At 51.6% G+C, this 26578-nt stretch overlaps 1 protein-coding gene across 11 annotated transcripts in view; it reads right to left on the minus strand.

Moving 5' to 3' along the window:
* CCDC57 (coiled-coil domain containing 57) overlaps positions 1 to 26578 on the minus strand; it is a 115068-nt gene that overhangs the window by 82475 nt on the left and 6015 nt on the right. For 10 of the 11 annotated variants that reach the window (XR_010124689.1, XR_010124690.1, XR_010124692.1 and 7 more), the window contains exons 3-9: positions 19900 to 20314; positions 16669 to 16777; positions 13406 to 13507; positions 12122 to 12279; positions 11896 to 11970; positions 5420 to 5620; positions 927 to 1085 (exon numbers count right to left, since the gene is read on the minus strand). Coding sequence is in view for 7 of the 11 variants with exons in the window: in XM_063656356.1 (XP_063512426.1) it covers positions 927 to 1085; positions 5420 to 5620; positions 11896 to 11970; positions 12122 to 12279; positions 13406 to 13507; positions 16669 to 16777; positions 19900 to 20306 (1211 nt within the window). In the remaining 4 variants the exon portion in view is untranslated. Of the gene's footprint in view, positions 1 to 926; positions 1086 to 1689; positions 1702 to 5419; positions 5621 to 11895; positions 11971 to 12121; positions 12280 to 13405; positions 13508 to 16668; positions 16778 to 19899; positions 20315 to 26578 lie in introns of those variants that run through there. The other variant, XM_054458280.2, reaches the window with a different exon arrangement.

Genomic DNA, 26578 nt, shown 5'->3' on the forward strand with positions numbered 1-26578 from the left:
CTGGCTAATTTTTGTATTTTTAGTAGAGATGGGGTTTTACCATGTTGGCCAGGCTGGTCTCGAACTCCTGACCTCAAGTGATCCGCATACCTTAGCCTCCCAATGTGCTGGGATTACAGGCGTGAGCCACTGCATCCAGCCCACCAAACACTTTTAAACCATCAGAACTCACTCACTATCATAAGAACAGCATGGGGGAAACTGCCCCCACGAGCCAATCACCTCACATCGGGGCCCTCCCTTGACACATGGGGATTACAATTTGAGATTAGATTTAGGGGGGGACATAGAGCCAAACGATATCATACAGCATACACATTCATCAAAATTCATCAAGTGTAGAGTTAAAATGGATGAGTTTTAGCATATGTATTCTGTAATAAAGTTGACTTGAATATGTATGGGAAATAGAATGCTATCTTTGTTCAAGGAAGTGTTCACCCCAACGGATAAGAAACACATGAGGATATGAACAGACAAGACAGATGAAGAGATTCTTTGTTTTCGTTTTCCTTTTTGCAGAGATGGGGTCTCACTATGTTAACCAGGCTGGTCTCCAACTCCTGGGTTCCAGCAATCCTCCTGCTTCTGCCTCCCTAAGTGCTGGGATTATAGGTGTGAGCCACCATGTCTGGCAAGAGGAGATTCTTAGTGCAGGATCAAGCAGGAGCACCTTTATGGCTCTTATTACAGACTGAGAAACACCGTCCTCTGGCCATGCTCCCTCCAGCAGGCGGCCCCTTCTGCGTGTCTTCCCACACCACCCCTGCGTGACCAGACATTCTATCTGTCTTGTTCACTGTCTTTCTTCCCCAGGAAAATGTGAGGCCAGGGACTCGATCTGTTCAATTTTGAATCCTTAGTACCTACAATAGCACCTGCCCATAGGAGACACTCAATGGAAATATCTGCCTGCGGACAGTTACCTTTCAATGTCCTGCTGGGATCGGGCCACCTGTGCCTTGAGCTTCACCTCTTCTTCCTTCAGCGTCTGAATCTGAAGGTCTCTGGAGACCATCTCCTTAGATAGTTGAGCAATCTGAGCATCCCAGGCAGATTTTACAGTTGATGCATCTTCACGAAGTCTAAACACAGAAGGGAAACTATGTAGATGTGGTTCTCACTCACTAAAGTTGTCTCTTACACAGCACCCCCCAGCAAATACACACACGTGCGCATGCGCGCACACACACACGTGCACACACACACACACACAGCTCTCAAAGGAAATCCACATCAGAGCTGAAACTTCCTGGCCTAGATGATGGAGATGGTTCCGCACAGGAAGAATTAAGCATCCGTCCACCCAACTACCTCCATGCATGCATGCATCCCACCAACCCAGATTCCAGCTAAGCTCCTGCAGCACACAGGCCATGTGCCAGGTTCTTGGTGGGGGGAAGGTGAGGCATGACATGCCTCCCATGCCCACAGAGCCCACAGTCATGGGGTAGCAACACCTCTGACCAACTCACCCTCATGTCCTCACCATGCCTAGCACAGCACCCCACGTGCAGAGACATTCAACACATTTTCAAGTTGCATAGTAAAATAAGGTTCTACAGAACCCATTAAATAACTTTAACAGCAGGACGCCTCTGGAAGAATTACCCAAAATTGAATAAATTTCCCAAGAAAATGTTCGGGACAATATCTAGAGCTGTTAACTCAGGTAGCCACAGTACTAACCTAGGCAAGATGACACCTGCCTACTTGCATGGGTGTAGCCCTGTTTCCCTAAGAGATGGGGTAGACGGCCCACAAGAGCAACTGTAACATCACACACAACAGACCTTCAGATGCTCCTGTGCTGATGAACTTCCGACTGACAGTGAGAAGCAGAGGGGTGAGCTGGCTGCCCCCACAGAGGCCACCCCTTGTCATGAGGGGTTAAACCCAGCATGAGTGGTGCATTCAAGCCTGGTATTATATAGAATGGGAAAAAAAAAGCCACCCTGCCAACAGTTTTGGACACATATTTTAGGACGGCTGAAAAGAGACACCATCAAAGGCATCAACATTTCCAGCCATCTCTGGCAATGTGGGCTGACAGAGAATGTGTGTTTGGACTCCTTCCACACTCTGCGTGGGTACTGAAGAAACAGACTCACCAACGGCCTCTGGTGCTCTGGGAAGCAGCTTTATCCCTGGACCATGAGCCACCTAATTATGAGGGCCGGCCCCACTCCCAGCATCAGGATGGTGATGTGACTCTGCCTGGGGCCTCCTGGACAGTCTCCCCTGATGCACAGTCTCAGGTGTAGATCAATGGGCACGGCCGCTGAGCCCTCACTGCAGGGACAGAGGACACCACAACCACGAGCGGGAGTGCACTGCTCACCACAAGAGCATAAATGCTTTTTGTGAGAAGACAACGTGGGAGGATCACTTGAGCCCAGGAGGTCGAGGCTCCAGTGAGCCATGATCGCACTGCTGCACTCCAGCCTGGGTGACAGAACACAATGCCTTCTCTTTCTTCTGCGTAATGGGATGGTTAAAATAAAAAAGAAGGCCGGGCATGGTGGCTCATGCCTGTAATGCCAGCACTTTGGGAGGCCGAGGCAGGCAGACTGCTTGAGGTCCCAGAGCTCGAGACCAGCCTGGGCAACATGGGTAAACCCTGTCTCTACTCAAAATACAAAAATCAGCTGGGTGTTGTGGCATGCACTTGCAGTCCCAGCTACCTGGGAGGCTGAGGGGGGCGGATCACCTGAGCCCAGGAGGCGTAGGCTGCGGTGAACCGAGATCATGCCACTGCACTCCAGCCTGGGTGACAGAGTGAGACCTTGTCACAAAAAAAAAAGGAAGAAAAAAATGCTCTCCTGTTAATCCTACAGGTTTTCTCTGTATTTCCAAACTACAAACCAGCACAAAACTGCTGAAAAACCTATTAAGAACTACAAAGCTGGCCAGGCACAGTGGCTCATGCCTATAATTCCAGCACTTTGGGAGGCTGAGATGGGAGGATCACTTAAGTCCAGGAATTTGAGACCATCCTGGGCAACATGGGGAGACCCCCTCTCTACTTCATTTTAAAAAAGATAAAAAGGAACTGAAATAAATACAGCTGTCACTTATTTCTATTTTTTTTAATTAAAAAATTATTTTTTTAGAGACAGTGTCTTGCTCTGCCTTCTGAGTAGCTAGGACTATATAGGTGAGTGCCACCATACCTGTCTAACTTTTTTTTGGGTAGACATAGGGTCTTGTTTTGTTGCCCAGGCTCAAGTGATCCTCCTGCCTCGGCCTCCCAAAGTGCTGGGATTAGAGGTGTGAGCCACTGTGCTCAGCTGAGGTCATCATTTAATGCCAGCTCATACTTGGGATCATGGGATCCGAATGATAGCTGAACTCCCCAGAAGTAAAAGAGGAAAGATACTAGCTTTAGAATGTAGCAGTCTGTTTCTTACTGCCAAAATAATACTGCATATGTGTAGTAATAATTCTCAATGAGCAGAGTATTTATGGACAGAAAACAAAAGACATTCAAGAACAACATTTAGCTTAAGACTGCAACAGGGGGCCAAGGTTAGGTGCACAGGAGTGGTGAGGCCCAGTCACCTCAGCCGCACTACCTGGAAAATGGAAGCACCTGCGGCCCCTCTCACCCCGCACACCGATCACAGAGGCTTTAGGTGCCTCCCATGCATGGTGTCTTCAACCACTCTGCTTGAATCTGACTGATCAAACAACAAAACAGCATGCTGAACCTAGAGAAACTATCCTGAATAAGCCCTTAACTTCCCGGTACTGTGTAGTTCTAAGAGCCATTTCCCCCATCCCAGCGCTTTGGGAGGCCAGTGTGGGAGGGTCACCTGGGTCCAGGAGTTTGAAACCAGTTTAGGCAACATGGAGAAACCTCGTTTCTACAAAAAATACAAAAATTAGCTGAGCATGGTGGTGCACACCTGTAGTTCCAGCTACTGGGGAGGCTGAGGCGGGAGGATCACTTGAGCCCATGAGGTCAGGGCTACAACAAGCTGTGATCGCACCACTGCACTCAAGCCTAGACAACAGAGTAAGACCCTGTCTCAAAAAAAGAAAAGAGGCCGGGGGCGGTGGCTCACACCTGTAATCCCAGCACTTTGGGAGGCCGAGGCAGGGGGATCACAAAGTCAGGAGATGGAGACCATCTTGGCCAATGTGGTGAAACCCCGTCTCTACTAAAATACAAAAAATTAGCCGGGCATGGTGGCACATGCCCATAATGCCAGCTACTTGGGAGGCTGAGGCAGGAGAATCGCTTGAACCCGGGAAGTGGAGGTTGCGGTGAGCCAAGATTGCACCACTGCACTCCAGCCTGGGTAACAGAGCCAGACTCCATCTCAAAAAAAAAAAAAAAAAAGTCAAGATGAAAGAAAAGAAAAAGAAGAAATAAAGGAGGAAAATGGTTATGATAGTAAATTTTATGTTATGTGTTATTTTACCACAATTTAAAAATTCAGAGAAAAGGAAAAAATTCTGACACATGTTAAAATGTGGACAAACTTTGAGGACATTATGCCAAGTGAAATAAGCGAGTCCCAAAAGGACAAATACTGCATGATTCCAACTTACAGGAGGTCCCCAGCCCGGTCGAATCCATAGAATCAGCAAGTAGAATGGAGGTGGCCAGGGGCTGGTGGGGCTCGGGGGGAGCCAGCAGGGATCAGTGGGGGGCACTGGCGGGGGTTGGGGGGTGCTGGTGGGGCTCGAGGGGGAGCTGGCGGGGGTCAGGGGGAGCTGGCAGGGCTCAGGGGGGAGCTGGCGGGGGTCGGGGGTCGCTGGCAGGGCTCGGCGTGGGGGTCGCTGGCGGGGGTCGGGGGGAGCTGGTGGGGGTCGGGGGTCACTGGCAGGGCTCGGCGTGGGGGTCGCTGGCGGGGGTCGGGGGGAGCTGGTGGGGGTCGGGGGAGCCGGCGGGGGTCGGGGGGAGCTGGCGGGGCTCGGCAGTGGGGAGCTGGCAGGGGTTGCGGGGGAGCTGGCAAGAGTCGGGGCAGGGAGTTGGCGGGGCTGGGGGGAGCTGGCGGGGGTTGGTGGGGGAGCTGGCGGGGGTGGGGGAGGCGTTGGTGTGTAATGGGAAGATGGAAAGTTCTGGAGATGACAGTGGTGATGGTTTTACAACAACGTGAATGTGCCTAATGCCACTGCCACTGATCTGTACACTAAGAAATGGCTAAAATGGCTAATTTTATGTTATGCATATCTTACTATAAATAGATGAATGCATACATACATAGAAACTACACAATTTCAAAAATAAAGAAAAGGCAAAAAAAAAAAAACCAAAAAGAGTGATTAAGAAAAGTGACTGAGAGCTACAGAAGCCACTCCGTCTGCTGCCTGGCCCCCTTTCCTGTGGTCTGGCACCAGTGGGCCCAGGTCAGCACAGCCACGGCCATCCCTGCCCTCACCCTCTGGGTGGAGCCAAGCACACACTCACTGGTCAATGGCAGCGTCCTTCTCCTTGGCGGTGTCAGCCTGTCTCCACTCTGCCCTGCGGAGCTGCGCCTCGAGGGTCTCGCAGTGGGCCTGCAGCTCCAGAACCCTGGCCTGCAGCTCCTGCAGCTGGTCCACGTGGGCTCCCTTCACCGCCACCAGCACCGCATCCTTCTCCCTGGCCAGACGGTCGAGCTCCTCATGCCTGAAACATAGTGAGTGTCCCATGGTACTCACCCGGCCCCCAACACCCAGGCCCCAGACCCTCTTTGAAGGCGTTCATTGCCCTGTGTCGTGCACAGGTGCTGCTGTATGTCCACCTCAAGGCTTCACAGCAGCCACCTGGCCACCTGTTCCTCATTCCTCGCAGGCTAACATGGACCAAGCCACTTTTAGATGCCAGGCCCCTGGCCTGCCCTCCAGAGCCCACAGCCTCCCGGAGAAGGACACCAAAAGGAGGTGCATAGAGCACGGTTTGATCCGATCAACTGCGAAAGCAAAAAAAGGTAGATGCACATTGCCTTGCATCCTGGCAGCCAGCCAGGTCTACTGAGCCACACCACACCCCACCTATTGATTTTCCAATTAGAGGCAAAGTCTTGCTGTGTTGCCCAGCCTGGCCTTGAACTCAAGCAATCCTCTCACCTCAGCTTCCCAAGTAATTGGGCTTATAGGCCACACCACTTTGCCTGGCAAAAAGATTTTACTTTAAAAATATTATGTTAGCAGCCAGGCGCAGTGGATCATGCCTGTAACCGAAGCACTTTAGGAGGCAGAGGCAGGTGGATAGCTTGAGCCCAGGAGTTGAAGACCACCAGCCTGGGCAATATGGCAAAACACCCTCTACGAAAAATACAAAAATTAGCCTTTATGGTGGCGGGTGCCCATAGTCCCATTTACTCGGGAGGCTGAGGTGGGAGGACCACCGGAGCATGGGAGGTCGAGGCTGCAGTGAGCCGTGATGGTCCACTGCACTCCAGCCTGAGTGACACAGTGAGACCCTGTCTCAAAAAGAAACCACATTAGCAAGAGTATTAAATAAATAAAAATTTTAAAAAGAAGATTTACGTGTTGACTTCCTACCCTCTGAGCATATCAGGTTCTACTAAGTAGACTGCTATCAGGTATATGTAATGTTATGTAAGCCATCTCAGTGAAGTCTTTGATCTAACCCTACCAGGACTGAGAGAGTGAACAGCTCTGCTGACTGGGTTTCAGGCCCCTTGGCAAGGCCAACCCCAGCTCTCTGCTTCCACCAAGTTGAAGAAGCTCATTCAATTATGAGCTGACGGATGATTTAAAATCATTCTTGGCTGGGCGCAGTGGCTCATGCCTGTAATCCCAGCACTTTAGGAGGCCCAGGAGGGCGGATTGCTTGAGGTCAGGAGTTCGAGACCAGCCTGGCCAACATGGTGAAACCCGGTCTCCACTAAAAAAAATACAAAAATTAGCCAGGCGTGGTAGCGCATCCCTGTAATCCTAGCTACTCAGGAGGCTGAGGCAGGAGAATCGCTTGAACCCAGGAGGCAGAGGTTGCAGTGACCTGAGATCGCACCACGAGCCCAACCAACATGGAGAAACTGTCTCTACTAAGAATACAAAAACTAGCCGGGCGTGGTGGCATGCGCCTGTAATCCCAGCTACTGGGGAGGCTGAGGCAGGAGAATCACTTGAACCCAGGAGGCGGAGGTTGCAGTGAGCTGAGATTGCGCCACTGCACTCCAGCCTGGGTGATAAGAGTGAAACTCCGTCTCAAATAAAAAAAAAATGATGAGACACTAATCATCTCCATGTGAGCAGTTTGTCTCTCCAGTAAATTGCATATCCCAGTATAGAGTGACTTCTCAAGGTTCTTCATATCCCAGCATAGAGTGACTTCTCAAGGTTCTTACCTATTTCTCATTGTGTTTAGTGTAATACTGTAAACCTTCGATAACACCATGGGACCTATTCAAACGGCCATCAGTGATGCTGGAAGTGAGCAGAGGAAAGTCATGCATTTGCAAGACAGGTCTGCAGCTGCTGGCCATTCTAAAACACATTAATCCAGTCTGGGTGTGGTGGCTCACCCCTGTAATCACAGCACTTTGGGAGGCCAAGGTGCGTTGACCACTTGAGGACAACAGTTTGAGACCAGCCTGGCCAGCATGGGGAACTCCATCTCTGCTAAAAATACAAAAATTAGCCAGGTGTAGTGGTGCACGCCTGTACTCCCAGCTACTTGGGAGGCTGAGGCATGAGAATTGCTTGAACTCAGGAGGCGGAGGTTGCAGCGAGCTGAGATTGCACCACTACACCATCTGCCTGGGCAACAGAGTGAGACTCTGTCTCAAAAAAAAAAAAAAAAAAAAAAAGTTCTTTTGATAATGGACACTGCCTCTTGCCACCCAGAACCCATGAGTTCAACAACAAGGTGTTGACGTCGTCTGCTTGCCCCCAGACACGATGCCTCTAATTCAGCCTTTATGAGAGGCCATACGGACCTTAAGGCTCACTACACATGACGCTCTTTGGAGAGGATGCCAATGCTGTGGCCGAAAACCCCCCAGAGAGAAGAACATCCTGAAAGCCTGGCAGGCTTCCACCACTGAAGCCATCGTTGCTATAGAAAAAGCCACGGAAGCCATCAAGCCCAAATAATAAATTCCTGATGAAGAAAGCTGTGTCTAGATGTCGTGCCTGACTTCACAGGATGTCCAATGGTGCCAATCAAGTAAATCATGAGTTGCAATACGGCAAAAAAAAAAAAAAAAAGGTCAGGGTGCAGGGTGAAGGATTTCACAGCATGGATCTTGGAGAAACCCCAGAGCTGACCCCACAGCAGAGGAATGAACAGGAGACAACTCAATGGGGATGAGTGCTTCTGAACCGGCGCCAGATGATGAGGAAACAGATGTAGAAGAAGCAGTGCCAGAAAAGAAACTGGCATCAGACAGACACTCCTGCAGAAGGGCTCCCATCACTCACGCCTGCCTTGACTTTTTACCACTTGGAACTATGACATGGGCACTGAGACTCAAGTGTGAAAGCGGGATTGGCACCGTATAGGAACATTTTTAGGGAAAGGAAAAAGTAAAAAAGTCAGATGGAATTACAATGTGTTTCTGTCAAGTTACACCAAGGGTACCTGCCTCTCCTGCTCTCCCTTCCACCTCCTCCACCTCTGCCACTCGAGAGACAGCCCATCCTCTGCCTCTTCCTCAACCTCCTCAATGCGAAGAGGATGAGGATGAAGAGCTATAAGATGATCCGCTTCTACTTAACAAACAGTAAACATATTTTCTAAGATTTCTTTTTTTTAAGACGGGGTCTCACTTTGTCTCCCAGGGTAGAGTGCTGTGGCACCACCTCGGCTCACTGCAGGCTCCACGTCCCAGGTTCAAGTGATCCTCCTGCCTCAATCCCCCAAGTAGCTGGGACTACAGGCGTGAGCCGTCACACCTGGCTAATGTTTTGTATTTTTTGTAGAGGAGGGGTTTTGCTATGTTGCCTAGGCTGGTCTTGAACTCCCAAGCTGAAGCAATCCACCTGCCTCGGCCTCCCAAAGTACTAGGATTATAGGTGTGGGCCACCGTGCCCAACCTACTTCTACTTTTTTATGACTTTTTTTTTTTGAAACAGAGTCTCACTCTGTCGCCCAGGCTGGAATACAGTGGTACGATCTCGGCTCAGTGAAACCTCCACCTCCCGGGTTCAAGTGATTCCCCTGCCTCAGCCTGCCAAGTAGCTGGGATTATAGGCGTGCACCACCACGCCCGGCTAATTTTGTATTTTTCATAGAGACGGGGTTTCACCATGTTGGTCAGGCTGATCTCAAACTCCTGACCTCAAGTGATCCCCCTGACTCAGCCTCCCAAAGTGCTGTGTGATTATCTTAATGACATTTTCTTTCCTCTAGCTAACATTACTTTAAGAATCAGCATAGAATACACACAACATGCCCAGTGTGTGTTAATCAACTGTGTTATCAGTAAGGCTTCTGGTCAACAGTAGGTTCTTAGTAGTTAAGTTTTTGGGGAGTGAAAAGTTATATGTGAATTTTTGACCTCATGGGGCTAGATGCCCCTAACCCCCCCACTGTTTAAGCATCAACTGTATTTCAATTTATGATTTTGAAAAATGCCAGGTGTAGACTAAAAACACACGAAGAGAAACAGTGTTTGTCCAGCTTCGTCATGGCCACACGGTGCAGCTAAGCAAGCAGTCCTGCACCACTGCCATCTGCACTGTGTCTGTTTGGGCTCGACTCTGCCTCAGTTTCCTCATCTAGGTATGAGAACCCTGATGGGTGCCCTCACAATGCCAGCCAGCTGAGGGCACAACCCTCTCTCACTGCCACCAGTAGGGTCTGCACAGCAGGCTGGAAAGCAGCTTCCCACTGCAGATCTGATTAGAAACAGCAAAGACAGTGTCCTTGAAGTTCTTCTTGATTTATACAAACTGCACAAATATCATGTCAATAAAAAATGCAAGAAAAATCGCCTGAGTCACTGTCCATCACCTGTTGTCATTACATGGTATCTTCCTAAGCAGCCTACGTGTTTTTTATAGTCACAACGTTTCTTCAGAAAAGAAAAAGGAAATGACCTGTGGGAGCTGACATACAGGCTGCCCCTGCGCGGGTTCATGGGGTCCCACTGAAGGCCCCCAGGCCTAGGATCCTCCCAGCTGAACTCACTGGCCTGCCCTACCAGACCCTGTGGCCTGAGCTCCCCTCCTCAGCAAAGCTGCCCCACTCGGCCCTGTCCCTCTCGGAGCCTGCCTGGCTCCATCCCATCTTGACCTCACTGCCTTTCAGCTTGTAAGGTGGATTCTCCAATTGCTTTGCCACGGCCACTGCCCTGGGACCACCATGATGGCTACTTTCTGGGTATCCCATGATACCTGGCAATGCCAGGCACACAGAACCTGCTGCTGCTCTGCCTGGGGTCACATGACCCATGCTGAGTAATAAAAACCATTTCTTTTTTTTTGAGACGGAGTCTTGCTCTGTCTCCCAGGCTGGAGTGCAGTGGCGCGATCTCGGCTCACTTCAAGCTCCACCTCCCAGGCTCACACCATTCTCCTGCCTCGGCCTCCCAAGTAGCTGGGACTTACAGGCACCTGCCACCGTGTCCGGCTAATTTTTTTTTTATTTTTAGTAGAGACGGGGTTTCACTGTGTTAGCCAGGATGGTCTTGATCTCCCGACTGTGTGATCCGCCTGCCTAAGCCTCCCAAAGTGCTGGGATTACAGGCGTGAGCCACTGCGCCCAGCCCAGTAAATCCATTTCAGTGGGAAAAGGGCTCTTTAGAACTTGATCGTTTTAGATCCAAGGGAAGAAAATTCTTTTCCTACAATAGTTTAAAAAATAAAGGTGACTGTATCACCAAAGTAGAATGGCTACAATCTAAAACTGATAAACTCAGTAAGTAAAGCCTTGAAGTTTTAAAAGTTAACTTCTAACTTAGGTGTTAATTTTTTTTTTTTTTTTTTTTTTTTTGATACGGCGTTTCGCTCTGTCACCCAGGCTGGAATGCAGTGGTGTGATCTTGGCTCACTGCAACCTCCACCTCCCGGGTTCAAGTGATTCCCTGCCTCAGCCTCCCGAGCAGCTGGGATTACAGGCACGCACCACCATGCCCAACTAATTTTTGTATTTTTAGTAGAGATGGGGTTTCACTATGTTGGTCAGGGTGGTCTCGAATTCCTGACCTCAAGTGATCCACCTGCCTCGGCCTCCCAACATTCTGGGATTACAGGCCTGAGCCACCGCGCCCAGCCAGGTATTAAAAATTCTGTGTTTTGTTTTGTTTTTGAGACAGGGTCTCATTCTATGTCCCAGGCTGGAGTACAGTGGCACAATCATGGCTCACTGCAGCCTCCATCACCCAGGCTTACATGATCTTCCCACTGCACCTAGTCCAAGTTCTATGATTTACAGCACTAAGAAGTCTAAACATCACTGAGAAAGTCCAGAGCACAAACAGAAATCCAAAGCAAGGCTGGGTGTGGCGGCTCATGCCTACAATTGCAGCACTTTGGGAGGCCAAAGAGGTGGGCGGGTCATTTGAGGCTAAGAATTCAAGACCAGCCTGGCCAACATGGTGAGACCCTGTCTCTACTAAAAATACAAAAATTAGCCAGCCGTGGTTGTGCATGCCTATAGTACCAGCTACTTGGGAGGCTGAGACACGAGAATTGTTTGAACCCGGGAGGGGAGGATGCAGTGAGCCAAGATCACACCACAGCAATCCAGCCTGGGCACAGAGCAAGACCCTGTCAAAAAAAAAAAAAAAAGCAAGCAAGAAAGCAAGAAAGCAAGCAAGCAAGAAAGAAAAGAAGAAAAAGAAAGAGAAAGAAATCCAAAGCAGTGGGCTCCCAGGTCCGACCCCCAGAGTGGGATCCTCTGCTCCCTGGGCCATCAGCACAATGGTTCCACTTCCCTCCTCTCCTGGGGCCACTGACATGCTGCATGATGTTGGGAGCCGAAACACTCACTTCCTCTTAAATGTTTCCTCTTCCTTCTTCCTGGTTAGCTGCACAGAGTGAAGTTTATCCTCTAAGTCCTTTACCCTGAAAAGAAACAAATATTTATGGAAGGAGCAAGTGAGATGAAAGCAAAGACCAGCCTGGAATGAGCAGAAAAGGTAGAATCCCCCAGACTCCGGTCCCGGCCTGCGAGGCTGCCACAGAGCACGCCTCGGGAGACGAAGGACTCGCGCACCGGGCGCGGCTCATGGCCTCCAGGTCCCGGAGCTCCCCGGCTCGGCTCTGGAGCTTCCTCTCCAGCTCGGCGTTGGTGGCCTCTGCCCTCTGCAGACTCTCTGCAGCCTTTGCCCCGGCTTCCTTCAGAGCCTCCAGCTCTTTGTGCAGTAGTTTAACCTTTGAATGATAAAAAAGAGTTCAAAATGAGGCGATAATTAGAAGACATTGAGGCATTAGGGGTACATACTGCCATTTTATCAGGATTGGGAGGGAGAAGAAAAATGAAAATTCAAGAAGCAGTAAAACAGTGAGAATGTCCTAACACAACTCAAACGAGACTCAATGACCTTTTTTTTTTTTTCTTTTTGGAGATAGAGTCTTGCTCTGTTGCCTAGGCTGGAGTGCAACGGCGTGATCTTGGCTCACTGAAACCTCCCCCTCCTGGGTTCATGCAATTCTCCTGCCTTAGCCTCACGAGTAGCTGGGATTACAGGCACTCACCACCACACCCAGCTAATTTTTGTATTTTTAGTAGAGACAGGGTTCCCCACGTTGGCCAGGCTGGTCTCGAACTCCTGACCTCAGGTGATCCACCCGCCTCGGCCTCCCAATGTGCTGGGATTACAGGTGTGAGCCACCGTGCCTGGCCTCCATTGACCCCCTGACAGCACTCAGTACCCCACCAAAAATCAGTCTATTAGGGTGCCCCATACATGTCCAAGCCCAATAGACCAATTTAACTGCACTTCATTTCTTAGCACATAATTTGCAAGTTATTTAAATAAGGAAATTAAACACAAAGCCAGGGGTCTAGGAAGGGGCTCAGTGCTGAGCAAGCCACTTGCATCCCAGCTGCACACTGAGCTCTTCGGTACCTTCCTGGGCCTGTCTCCCAGCCTGTAAGCCACGGGTGGTGACGACGGCTATTGCACCCAAGCCCGCTGACACGAGGACTGGGCTGCGCCCGGCATGGGCGGGCATCGAGACTCAGCTCTTGCTTTTCCTACTGATCTGCGTACTGTGATGCCCACCACGGGCAGGAGTCCAGGGCTGTGACCAACTCACACAGCAGATGCAGGCAGAGGTGAACTGGCACCTGGTGCCCACCTTTGATGGGAGTGCCCACCCTGCCATGGGGCACAGAGCATCCACATGGCCCACCTGCTCACTGGTCTTGAACTCCTGGGCCCAAGGGATCCTCTTGCCTTGGCCTCCCAAAGTGCTGAGATGACATGTGTGAGCCACCACACCTGACCAAGGAAAAACCGAAAAACCTTCACGACCCAAGGGTGCCCCCAGTTACCTTAAGCTCCCGGGACAAGGCTGTGTTGCTCATGTTGTCAGCCTGCAGACGGAATTCGTGCTCCCTCTTCCGCATTTTCGATTCAAACTCCAGCAGCAGCTCCTGGAACAAACAGGTTTCATGATGAAAGAACAGTGGGAACCCAGCAAAGACCCCCACCCACGTCCTGGGAGGTGGGATCCAGAGGTGAGCAGGATACAGTGTTTAACAGAGAAGGACCACACACACTGTCTAGGAGAGAAGCTGGGGTCAGTGACACTGGTAACAGCACTCTGGGAGGCCGAGGCGGGAGGATCGCTTGAGCCCAGGAATTCAAGACCAGCCTGGGCAACACAGTGAGGCCCTGTCGCTACAGGAAAAAAAGAAGAAAAAAAGAAAAATCCTTATCTCCATTGAGTCAATTCTACCTCTAACAATAACAAACACCAAATCTTCCAAAACAAGAGACAAGAAATCAGATCAGAGCAAAGGAAACCATTAAACTGACAGGCACATAAGACCCTAGCTTAGTAACTAAAAGGCTGAGATGCCGGCAGTAGAACAGAGCTTCCCGACAGCCAGTGCCAGCATCCCAGAGCCCACACAGGATCAGACTGCCCAGAACCACACCAGATGTGTGCCGCCCAAATTTCCCCTAGTAACCAAAGCTGCTATGTTAAAACATCACGTTTCCTTCTTTCCAGAGACAAGGATACTATCTGAACATGATAAAAAATCCATGTCCCCAACGTCTGAGACGGCTCTCTCTGAATGAGCCCTGCTGAGTCTGAGAAATTCGGCATGGACAGCCTGGGAAGTCAGTCATAGTCACAGCCCAGCCAGAAACCCTGACAAGAATGGCTGCGCCCTGCCAACTACAACTAGCCACAAATCGCCACTGTCCCCAAATGCTGCCAAGAGTCCCCCACCTGCTGGGCAGGACCACCCACAGCTGGATCCTCCTCAGACTCCTTCTTTGGAAGTGACTTTGGAGCCACTTGAGGAAGCCTCATTACTTAGAAAAGTCACCACTGGTCTCTTATTGACCACAGATTTTAGACGCTGGCTTCATGCCTAAAGAACTCCGGCTGTTCTCAAACTCACCCATAATCAATAAAGCTCTTTGGTCTCTGAGAATTCCAAGAGAAAGTCCTCTGCAGGCCATTTCAGAAGCAGCCTCAGGGACCTGTGAACAACAGGAGTGAGCTCAGCACTTCCGGGGACAACTGGACAGTCCACACGAGGGCCCATCATGACATGAGCGTGGCCTCCTTCTCTGCTGACCTGACTGCGGCAAATTCGTGACACACTGGCCCATCCTACTACAACCAAGCTCCCAACCTCCGACAGGACCAGAGAGGGGACCCTGCCACACCTGCACAAAGCCCTTCATCACTGCTGCACCTGCACAGACGCAGCCCCTCATGACACCCCCATAGACACAGCTTCTAGTAACACTTACACCTACCTGCATAGACAGAGCCATTTATTACACCTGCACCTGCATAAATGCAGCCCCTCATCACACCTGCACCTTCATAGAAGAAGCCCCTCAGGACATCTGCAGAGACGCAGCCCCTCGTGACTCCTGCACCTGCAGAGACGCAGCCCCTCATGACTCCTGCAGAGATGCAGCCCCTCGTGACTCCTGCACCTGCAGAGACACAGCCCCTCGTGACTCCTGCAGAGATGCAGCCCCTCGTGACTCCTGCACCTGCAGAGACGCAGCCCCTCGTGACTCCTGCAGAGATGCAGCCCCTCATGACTCCTGCACCTGCAGAGATGCATCCCCTTGTGACTCCTGCAGAGATGCAGCCCCTTGTGACTCCTGCACATGCAGAGATGCAGCCGTTTGTGACTCCTGCAGAGATGCAGCCCCTTGTGACTCCTGCAGAGACGCAGCCCTCGTGACACCTGCACCTATAGAGACGCAGTCCCTAGTGACTCCTGCACCTGCAGAGATGCAGCCCCTCGTGACTCCTGCAGAGACGCAACCCCTCGTGACACCTGCACCTGCAGAGACGCAGCCTGTGACACCTGCACCTGCAGAGATGCAGCCCCTCATGACTCCTGCACCTGCAGAGACGCAGCCCCTCATGACTCCTGCACCTGCAGAGATGCAGCCCCTCATGACTCCTGCACCTGCAGAGACGCAGCCCCTCGTGACTCCTGCAGAGACACAGCCCCTCGTGACTTCTGCACCTGCAGAGACACAGCCCCTCGTGACACCTGCACCTGCACAGGTACAGCCCCTCATCACACGTAAACCTGCAGAGATGCAGCCGCTTGTCACATATGCACACAGTGGCAGCACCTCTGACTGTGGTCTCTGGATATAAATCTATAGGGTGTCTTTCAACAAAACCCCAGCACAGCTGAGTCTCTTGGAGGTGTAGGCTGAGTTTCCACAACCCTGAGGAGAAATTCGGTGACCGCCACTTTTCAGTTGAAGCATCTGTTTTTAAACTTACCATAATTGAATTCCAAATTCCTTTCTATAGTAAATAATTCATGTTTTTAAAATTATACTTTTCTAAAAATAAATTTAAAAGTTTCATCATTTCTGAGGTGTGCTGGTTAATTCCATGTGTCAAACGACTGGGCTACGGGCTGCCCGGATGGCTGGTAAAAAATTATTTCTGGGAGTGTCTGCAAGGGTGTTTCCAGAAGAGACTAGCCCTCCTACTGTGGATGGGCGTCATTCAATCCACTGAGGGCCTGAATAGAACGAAATGCAAGGAAGGGTGAACTCGCTCTCTCTGCTTGAGCTGAGACACTCGCCTTCTCCTGCCCTTGGACATTGGGCTCCTGCATCTTGGGCCTTCAGAGCTGGACCAGGACTCACATCAGTGGCTCCCTGGTGCTCAGGCCTTTGCCCCTGGGCTGAATTACACCACCAGCTTCCCAGGTTTTCCAGCTGTGTTTGTCCCACAGATGACAAACTGTGGGACTTCTTGGCCTCCGTAACTGCGTGAGTGAATTCCTACAATTTATCTCCTATATATCTACACATCTCCTATTGCCTGTTTCCCTGGAGAACCCTGACTAATCCATGAGGAAAGGAAACAAGGAAACACTGTGGAGGTGGCTGCATGTAGACACCCCACCCTGTTTCCCTGCAGACCATCCCAGAGTGGCATCTGCCCCAGTGACCCCATTTTACTCCCAAGGAGAATGCAGGCAATGAACCAAATGGTTGTCTTTTCCTCAGCCCTATATGATTTCAGTTTCACAGTGGGCAGGCAGGGAAAGCACCCAGGAAGGGGCCGACCCAGAGGCTCTACCTGTCTCTGTAGAGCAAGCTCACCGTCGAGCTCCTCAAGTTTTCTCTCCAGCGTCCATTTTAGATTTTCATACTGTTCCCGGTGGTGGTCGATCTCACCATTCTTGTCACTATGGTAATACAACAGCATTAAGAAAAGCCATACCAAATATTCAGCAAAGGTAATACATTTTCAAGGTGCACTTGACATGTGAAAGTTGGTGCTTTGCTTTTATGAAGGGGTGGCTTCAGCAGGACCCACAGGGTAGCAGAACTTCCAGCCCCACCTGGACCAGCATGCTACACCCATCTATAAAAGAGGAAATTAAATAGGGCCCAGAGTCTCACAACATAAAACCCAAAATGTCCAGGATACAATAAAAAAAAAAAACCTGACAACCAAAAACCAGAAAGATCTGACCAGGCGCAGTGGCTCACACCTGTAATCCCAGCACTTTGGGAGGCCGAGGTGGGCGGATCACAAGGTCAGGAGATCGACAGCATCCTGGCTAACACAGTGAAACCCTGTCTCTACTAAAAAAAAATACAAAAAATTAGCCGGGCGTGGTGGCAGGCGCCTGTAGTCCCAGCTACTTGGGAGGCTGAGGCAGGAGAATGGTGTGAACCCAGGAGGCGGAGCTTGCAGTGATCCGAGATCGCGCCACTGCACTCCAGCCTGGGCGACAGAGCGAGACTCCGTCTCAAAAAAAAGAAAAAGAAAAAGGAAAAAAAAGAAAGATCTGAGCTTAAAGGAGAAAAAATAATAGGTAGATGCCAACACCAAGATGACACAGACGCTGGAATTCTTCAATAAGGATGCTACAGCAGTCATTATAAAAGCACTTCAAGTAATCTAGTAAAGCAAATGGAAAAACAAATCTCAGCAAAGAAAAAGCTATAGCAGGCCGGGTGCGGTGGGTCACACCTGTAATTCCAGCACTTTGGGAGGCCAAGGCAGGTGGATCACCTGAGGTCAGGAGTTCAAGACCAGCCTGGCCAACGTGGTGAAACCCCATCTCTACTAAAAATACAAAAATTATCTGGGCGTGGTGGCGCACATCTGTAATCACAGCTCCTCGGGACGCTGAGGCAGGAGAATCCCTTGAACCCCAGAGGCAGAGGTTGCAGTGATCCGAGATCGCGCCACTGCACTCCAGCCTGGGCGACAGAGCAAGACTCTGTCTCAAAAAAAAAAAAAGTATCAGACTGAAAAAGTACCTGAACATGGCTGAAAACATCCCAGGCTTGGAGAGAAGAATCAGCAAAAGACTTGAAGAGATACCTCACAACATAATGTAAAGCACTTTTAAAAGGATGCTCTGAACACTCTGGAAAACAGCTAGGAGAAACTCAGCACCCGCACAGAGGGCAAGTGGGCCTCAGCTGTCCAAGCACTGCATGCACCTGCATGGACTTGGCGCCCGGACGAGGTGCAGCCTGAGCACCAGCCTTCATGCTGGGGACGGGAGCTTCTAGACACCCTCCCTCCACGCAGGGAGAAGCTGACCTCCAGCTCAACTCTCTAGCTCTTTCCCTGGACCCTGGGAAGGTGGCACATGGGTGTCTACCACATTACCAAGCAGCGCTGCTTGGGTCAAATGACTGCTGACTGGCACCTTTTATCCACGCTGGGAGATGCGATAGAGGAACCATAAATACCGTGGGCTTCCCAGAAGACAGTGACTCTCAGGGTACATCTGTTGCAGGGACCGCAGACGCGATCCCTGTGGGCTGCTACAGGAGATACTGGCTGCGCAATACTGGTTGGGGCTTCTGAGCCAGAGTGGCACTGCACCCACCAATGTGGGTCTCCTCTCCTTGCACCTGACCTGCCGCAGAAGGTCTCTCTGCTGGACAGGAACACCTGGTGTGGTCCTGTTGGCCGGTTCACACCCATCTGAGACCCTTCTGAGCAAACCGGCCCAACACACACAACAGAGGGTAGCTGGTCAGTTAAAAGGGCGTGGCAGAACCCAGCGCACTGACACAAAGGACAGACACCACCAATCGATCAGGAAGTGCTGGACGCACATTTCAGAGCAGTGTGTGCGGGCGGCTCTATTTGGGGCCTGGAGATGACACCACAGATTGCCCATGGTGGCTTTCCCTTCGCCATTCTACCACAGCACCTTCTCTGAGAAATGACTTTCTATGATAAGAATAGTTTACTCCTGTGGCTTTAAAAAGTGCTTTAAAAAGCTGCTTATGGCCAGGTATGGTGGCTCACGTCTATTATCCCAGCACTTCAGGAGGCCAAGGCCAGTGGATCACTTGAGGTCAGGAGTTCAGGACCAGCCTGGGCAACATGGCAAAACCCCGTCTCTACTAAAAATACAAAAGAAAAAAAAAAATTAGCCGGACGTGGTGGTGGGCACCTATAGTCCCAGCTACGTGGGAGGCTGAGGCGGGAGAATCACTTGAACTCGGGAGATGGAGGTTGCAGCAAGCCGAGATCATGCCACTGCAATACAGCCTGGGCAACAGAGCGAAACTCCGTCTTAAAAAAAAAAAAAAGAAAAAAAATGCTGCTTATGTTAGAAGAATACATAAAACATAAAAAAAAGTACCCAGGATCCTGTTAAGTGTAAACAGAGCATGCAGCCGACTCTCCTGACGTCTGTACACATGCATCACACAGGAAGGGCCTCTAACTGTTAATGTGCTATGACGAACCTGCGGTGCTTCTGAAGTGGGAGATGGAAGATCTTGTCAGAGAAGCCTGTCCTCCTTCCTTCCTTCCTGTCTCCTCAAACTCTCCACAGCATGGCTGAGTGAGTGGAGCTGAGGGGATACTAGGCATGTGGGTGAGTTCCAGGGGCCCCACCACAGGCCCCCCAACAAAGGCTTTAGGTTTTTATGTCGACTTGCCTTAAGTCAGCTCATTTAGTTTTGAAATTACTACAGACTTCACATTAAAATCATTATAAATTCAAATATGTATTAATATAGATTTATAACTAATGAAATAAATTCCAAATATTTAAACCAATCTCCATTAATTTCAGAGTTATATCAGAACCCAGAAAAAGACAGTCAGGGCATTCCAGGATCCATCCACATTCACCCAACAAACACATGCTCAGAGGCCACGAGGCACTCGGCCACTCAGACAGACCAGCTCCTGTGGCCTGGAATCAGCAGCGCGAGGAGGGGCCGTGAGAGTGGGCAGTGCTCGGGCAGTACAACGGAGCCGGAGGCGTGTGGGGGCCTCCCCCAGGCGCTGCGCGGGAGGGCGCGTCGGTCGGCGGCTCACCTGTGGACGCGCTCCAGCTCCAGGCGATGCTCCTGGCACGCCAGCTGCTGCTGCTGCTGCAGCTCCTCCACCTTCCTGGCCTCTCTGGCTAGCGCCTGCCTCAGCTTAGCCGCCTCTATCTTGAGGTCGCTCACCTCTGCCCGCCTGGCCTCCTCCCGCTGCCTGGCCTGGGCGAAGGCAGCGTCATAGCGCTCCAGCTCGAGGTCCCGCTCCTCCAGCACCTGAAGGTTGTAGACAAAGTCCTCTTGCAGGCACCGCAGTTTCCCCTGCGCCTCCTCCAGCTGGCTCCGTGTGTCCTGCAGAGCCGCCTCCTGCAGCTGGGTGCGGTGGGCCTGCAGCTCCCTCCACTCCTCCTCCTTGCGAAGCAGCAGCTCATTCAGGGCCGGCTCTGAGCCCAGCGGCAGCATGATGGCCGCTGCAGTAAAGAGAAATCAGGTTCGGGGTGCACCGTGAGGGGCCCTAATTTTCCTACCACAGTACCTACCTCACATTCCCTATCAACAGTTACCACGGCCAGGCACGGTGGCTCACACCTGTAATCCCAGCCCTTTGGGAGGCCGAGGCAGGAGGATCACCTGAGGTCAGGGGTTCAAGACCAGCGTGGCCAACATGGCAAAAACCTGTCTCTACTAAAAATACAAAAATTAGGCCGGGTGCAGTGGCTCACGCCTGTAATCCCAGCACTTTGGGAGGCCGAGGTGGATGGATCACTTGAGGTCAGGAGATCAAGACCAGCCTGGCTAACATGGTGAAACCCCGTCTCTACTAAAAATACAAAAAATTAGCCTGGTTTGGTGGCACATGCCTGTAGTCCCAGCTACTCGGGAGGCTGAGGCAGGAGAATCACTTGAACCCAGGAGGTGGAGGTTGCACTCCAGCCTGGGTGACAGAGCAAGACTCTCTGTCAAAAAAAAAAAAAAAAAAAAAAAAAAAAGGCCAGGCGCGGTGGCTCACTCCTGTAATCCCAGCCCTTTGGGAGGCTGAAGTGGGTGGGTCACCTGAGGTCAGGAGTTTGAGACCAGCCTGGCCAACATGGTGAAACACCGTCTCTACTAAAAATATAAAAATTAGCCGGGCGTGGTGGTGCATGCCTGTGATCCCAGCTGCTCGGGAGGCTGAGGCAGGAGGATCACTTGAACCCAGGAGGTGGAGGTTGCAGTGAGCAGAGATCGCACCATTGCACTCCAGCCTGGGTGAGACTAAGACTCTTTTCTCCAAAAAATTAAAAAATTAAATAAAAAAAAAGAAATCCAGAGGAAGTAGAGGAAGGAAAGATGGGAAACATGGTTTGTCCAGCTATAAGAGCTAGGTTCTATAAAATAGCTTCAACGCAGCACTCTGTCCATTTCACAGCTGAGAAAACTAAGGCTGCTAAGTGGCTACGTGAGGACTGACAGCAGGTCAGTCCCTCAGAACCAATGCCCCTTCCCACCCAACGCCCTGCTCCTGGAAGATTCACCACCTGATATGGTTTGGATATTTATCCCTGCCCAAACCTTGTGTGGAATTGTAATCCCCAACGCGGGAGCTGGGGCCTGGTGGGAGGTATTTGGATCATGCGGGCGGACCCCTCGTGGCTTGGGGCCGTCTTCGTGACAGTGAGTTCTGGGGAGATTTGGTCATTTCAAAGTGTGTGGTGACAATGAGTTCTGGTGACACGTGGCATCTCTCTGCCACTCACACTCCCCTCTTGCTTCGTGCCTGCTCCCCCTTCACCTTCCGCCATGAGTAAAAGTTTCCTGAGGCCTCCCCAGAAGCTAGTGCCAACGCTATGCTTCCTGTACAGCCGGTAGAACCGTGAGCCAATTAATCTCCTTTCTTTATAAATTACCCAGCATCAGGTATTTCTTCCTAGCAATGTAAGAATGGTCTAATATACCATCCAAGAGTACATTCTTTTGTTCTTTTATTTGTTCATCATGGACTGATATTTTGGTAAAACCATAAAAATAAAGTGCTACAAAAAATAAAATTTAAAAACAAAAATCACAAAAACCAACAAGCTGGGCACAGTAGCTCTCGCCTGTAATCCCAACATTTTCTGAGGCTGCGGTGGGTGGGTCATTCAAACTCACGAGTTTCACGCCGCAGTAAGTGGTCTATTAAAAAATAAAGTTTCTTCTGGCTGGTCCTAGCTGCCCCCAATCCTTTAGGGGTCCAAGTATGAGCTCAATTTGGACACAGAAATCCCCCACAACTCTTCTCTGGTATCCACACAGGGGCACTGCATGGCCTAAAAGGGCCACACCCAGTTGGGGGACAAGCACAAACTTCCAGCCTGGTGGGACATGGCCGGGGTGCTGCTGCCAGAGCAGAAAGAAGCCCCAGCCTGTCTTAGGGTACCTCTGCATCTCCGGGCACCTCTGCATCTCGGGGCACCTCTGCATCTCTGGGCACCTCTGCATCTCGGGGCACCTCTGCATCTCCGGGCACCTCTGCATCTCGGGGCACCTCTGCATCTCCGGGCACCTCTGCATCTCTGGGCACCTCTGCATCTCAGGGCACAGCAATGGTTGTACAAAGTCCCAACTCCCAGAGGAAGCGGGCAGAAGGGCACAGCCAGGCTGAGCACCGGCCGTGACAAAGCACAAGGAGGAGGTGGGTAAGGGGCTGCAAGACCCGTGGGCCCCTCCAGAAAGGGCTGGTCAGCAGGGCACACCCACTGGGGGCACGAGGGCTCCCTGGGGGTCCTAAGACGGCGCTTCTCTGATGAGGCTCTGGAACAAAGACAGTCTCCTCCATCCCACACGCTTCCTGCGATGAACCCCCCTGCCCAGCCCCGCCCAGCACCCTAGGCCCATCACGCCACCAGGACCACCTCGGCCTGGCTCCTCCAAGCTGCTGCGTGCCCACCCATTGCCGGAGCTAACGGGGTCCCTACCGACCATCTCAGCGCTCTCCCACACTCCTGCTCCTCATCTCCCTCAGCTCCTACAGCGGCCCCACCGTCCACCCCGTGTAATGATCCTTGACCTCTCGCTGTCTCCCACCTTGTGCCCACACCTCGGCGACCACAAGAGACCTCAACTGGCCTCTGCTGTGAGCTCCCACTTTTCTGGCTGCCAAAGGAATCTTTTCAAAAATGCTTAACCAGGGCTGGGTGCGGCGGCGCAGGCTGTGATCCCAGCACTTTGGGAGGCCGAGGCAGGCGGCTCACGCTGTGATCCCAGCACCTTGGGAGGCCGAGGCGGGCGGCTCACGCCTGTGATCCCAGCACTCTGGGAGGCCGAGGCGGGCGGCTCACGCTGTGATCCCAGCACTTTGGGAGGCCGAGGCGGGCGGATCACGAGGTCAGGAGATCGAGACCATCCTGGCCAACACGGTGAAACCCCGTCTCTACTAAAAATACAAAAAATTAGCCGGGCAAGGTGGCGGGCACCTGTAGTCCCAGCTACTCGGGAGGCTGAGGCAGGAGAATGGCGTGATCCCAGGAGGCGAAGCTCGCAGTGAGCCGAGATCGCGCCACTGCAGTCTGGCCTGGGCAACAAAGAGAGACTCCATCTCAAAAAAAAAAAAAAAAAAAAAAAAATGCTTAACCAGGCTTCCCATTCCACTGAGGACATCTGGACCCCAGGTTCCTGCCTGCCGCTGCCACGTGCCCTCAGAGCCTGGGATGTGTGGCAGGTGCCCCTCTGCCTGTAAGGTTCCTCCTAACCGCAGGGCAGGCTCCTCCTGCCACGGGGACCTCAACCTGAACATCACTGCAGGGAAGCTTTCCTAACTTCCATCTCACGTTGGCACAACGCCATCACCCTAGTGTCGGGTGTAGTGAGTCCCACTGTCTGGCACAGTCTTGGTGACTGAAACATTTTGTACACAGAGGCCATGCACACACCTGTGCACACACGGGGAAAGAATTGGAATATCAGCAAATACACATTAAATGATGGAACATCACTGTGATCTCTGATGACTCAGAACCCTTCACACAGTGCCCGTGAGTCACGACAACGGTTCTCTGCAGAGCCTGAGGTCTGCGAGGTCTACGGGCCTCTTCTCTGAGGGACTGCCTGTGGCCCCCGTCCTGTACCAGGTGCCCTGCCACTGGGCTTGCCTCTTTAACTCATCGATGACAGCCACCCATGGGGGTTGCTCTTCTGAGAATCTGATCATGCAATCTTATCTGGCCTCAAATGTGCCTGCGACTCCTCACCATTTTCAAAACAAAGTCCGATTTCCTTGGCACAGCGTATGAAGACAGACTGAGGACGTGGCCCAGCCTGCGTGGCTCCAGCTGCTCCCTGCAGGCCCACAGCAGCCTTTATCTGCCAGTTCCTGTGCACGTGCTACTCCAGGCCCCCATGCCCCCATCTCCCCACGGGGTGAGGTTCCTTCCCACCAGGTCTCAGGACTCAGCGGGTCACCCTGTTTTCAAAAGCTTCAGGCAGCCAGAACAGGCAGATGGCACGTACCACCCCCTCTATGTGAGATGGGTGCTCCCAGGCCTCTGTGCTCTGCACAGAAGAGCAGCCTGAAAAATCCACACAGCAAGTGACTCAGTGCAGCACCCAGTGAGAGCCCAGCGTCTCCAGCGCTTTATCCATCACACTCAGGACCCACAAGAAGTCCCACACACCAAGGGCCTATAAGTCAGCCGGGCTCGGCTCACCATTCCTTCTGACCTCATCATAGAACGGCCTGCTCTGCTTCTGTACAAATCCCATCTCGGGATGATCCCTAAAGCCCCAAGGCTGAGATTAATTGGCTTTCAAAAGCACGGATTCAGCATCTGGACGCAATCTGCCTGTTGGCCAGCAGGCGTCCCCAGCAAACACCTGGTTTCAAGAAGGACCACATGAAGCTTCCAGGTTGGGGAGTGGCAGGAGAAGCCTCCGAGAAGGGGAGGGACCCACGGCCAAGCAGGCCTCACCGTGCGTTCACCCTCTTTCAGGAGAACCAGTGGGGTTCCCTGAACCAGCCGGCTCCTAGCAGGGGCTGGAACAGCACGGGTGGGCATCCCATCACTTTGATTTTCTCATTTTAAAAATACTGAGCTGATCTAACGGTGATGTTGTAGGTTTACCTGTTGTGGTATAATGACACATTATGGTTTTCTTGCACAGTTCCTGGCTCATAACTCTCACACGTCACAGTCTTTTGTTGCAATGTTGGGCGTGTCAGGCCTCAGGGAACAGAATCCTTCCAGGTCTCCACTCTCACCTGACTTTCCATTGTAGGCCATAAGATCCTCCCCAGAGCTCCCACCCCTACCCTGGGAGTCTCCACTCTCACCTGACTTTCCATTGTAGGCCATAAGATCCTCCCCAGAGCTCCCACCTCTACCCTGGGGGTCTCCACTCTCACCTGACTTTCCATTGTAGGCCATAAGATCCTCCCCAGAGCTCCCACCCCCTACCCTGGGGGTCTCCACTCTCACCTGACTTTCCATTGTAGGTCATAAGATCCTCCCCAGAGCTCCCACCCTCTACCCTGGGGGAAGGAATGCTGACTTCAGGAAGCCTCCCTAAAAACCCAAGAGGACAGGGTGTGGAGAGTTTCCTGGGGAGTGGTGGGTGGGGTGGGGGGGGGTCCTCCAGGAAGCCTCTTCCCCCATATCTCCCCTTACGCATCTCCTCATCTGTATCCTCTGTAATACCCTTTATAATAAACTGTTACACGTATGTGTTTCCCTGGGTTCTGTGAGTCACCTCAGCAAATCAATCGAACCCAAAGAGGGGGTTGTGGGAACCCCAACTTGAAGCCAGTGGTCAGTCAGAAGTTCCGGAGGCCAGGACTTGTGACTGGCGTCAGAAGCGGGGCAGTCTTTGAACCACCATTGCAAAATTATAACCCAGACAGTGAAAGAGATCTGACCTAACCAATTCCATCTTGCTTCTAACCTCCAAGCTCTCCTTGTTCATTCCTGGGTGTAGGCCGAACTAAGTTTAGGAGGAACTTAGTTTATAGTTTGAAACAAAAACAGTAACAGCCCTTTCCCGAAACAAACCCCCATTTTGCCTGGGGACTAGACTGCCTTTGTAGGACTAACAAATTAGCCAAAAGATTAGAAATTATGGTTTAGGGCCAGGCGCAGTGACTGGCCCCTGTTGTCCCAGCACTTTGGGAGGCTGAGGCTGGATCACTTGAGCCCAGGAGTTCGAGACCAGCCTGGGCAACACGGCAAAACGCTGCCTCTACCAAAAATACAAAAATTAACTGGGGCGTGATGGTGCACGCTTGTAGTCTCAGCTACCAGGCAGGCTGAGGTGGGAGGATCGCTTGAGCCTACGAGGTTGAGGCTGCAGTGAGCCGTGATTGCACCACTGCACTCCAGCCTAGGTGACAGAGTGAGACCCTGTCTCAAAAATAAAAAAAAAAAAAAGAAATTATGGTTTAGGAGTCATGCAGCTACAGGCTACAAGATTCTGACCTTCCCCAAATTGTTCCTGGGGTAACATCACTATTGTAAAACCTAAGATCAATCAGTGCTTGAGATATTTTGCAGACCCTGCACTCCATGGATCAGCTGGCACCCCCCAGACTGATAAACTGGCTCATCTGATCTTGTGGCCCCTACCCAGGAACTGACTCGGCACAAGAGGACACCTTCGACTCCCTACACTTTTATCTCCAACTCACTGGCCCCCTACACACCAAGTTATCCTTAAAAACTCTGATCCTCGAATGCTCGGGGAGACTGATTTGAGTCATAATAAAACTCCGTTCTCCCGCACAGCCG

Source organism: Pongo pygmaeus, chromosome 19, assembly GCF_028885625.2.
Source record: "Pongo pygmaeus isolate AG05252 chromosome 19, NHGRI_mPonPyg2-v2.0_pri, whole genome shotgun sequence".
Classification (NCBI taxonomy): Eukaryota; Metazoa; Chordata; class Mammalia; order Primates; family Hominidae; genus Pongo; species Pongo pygmaeus.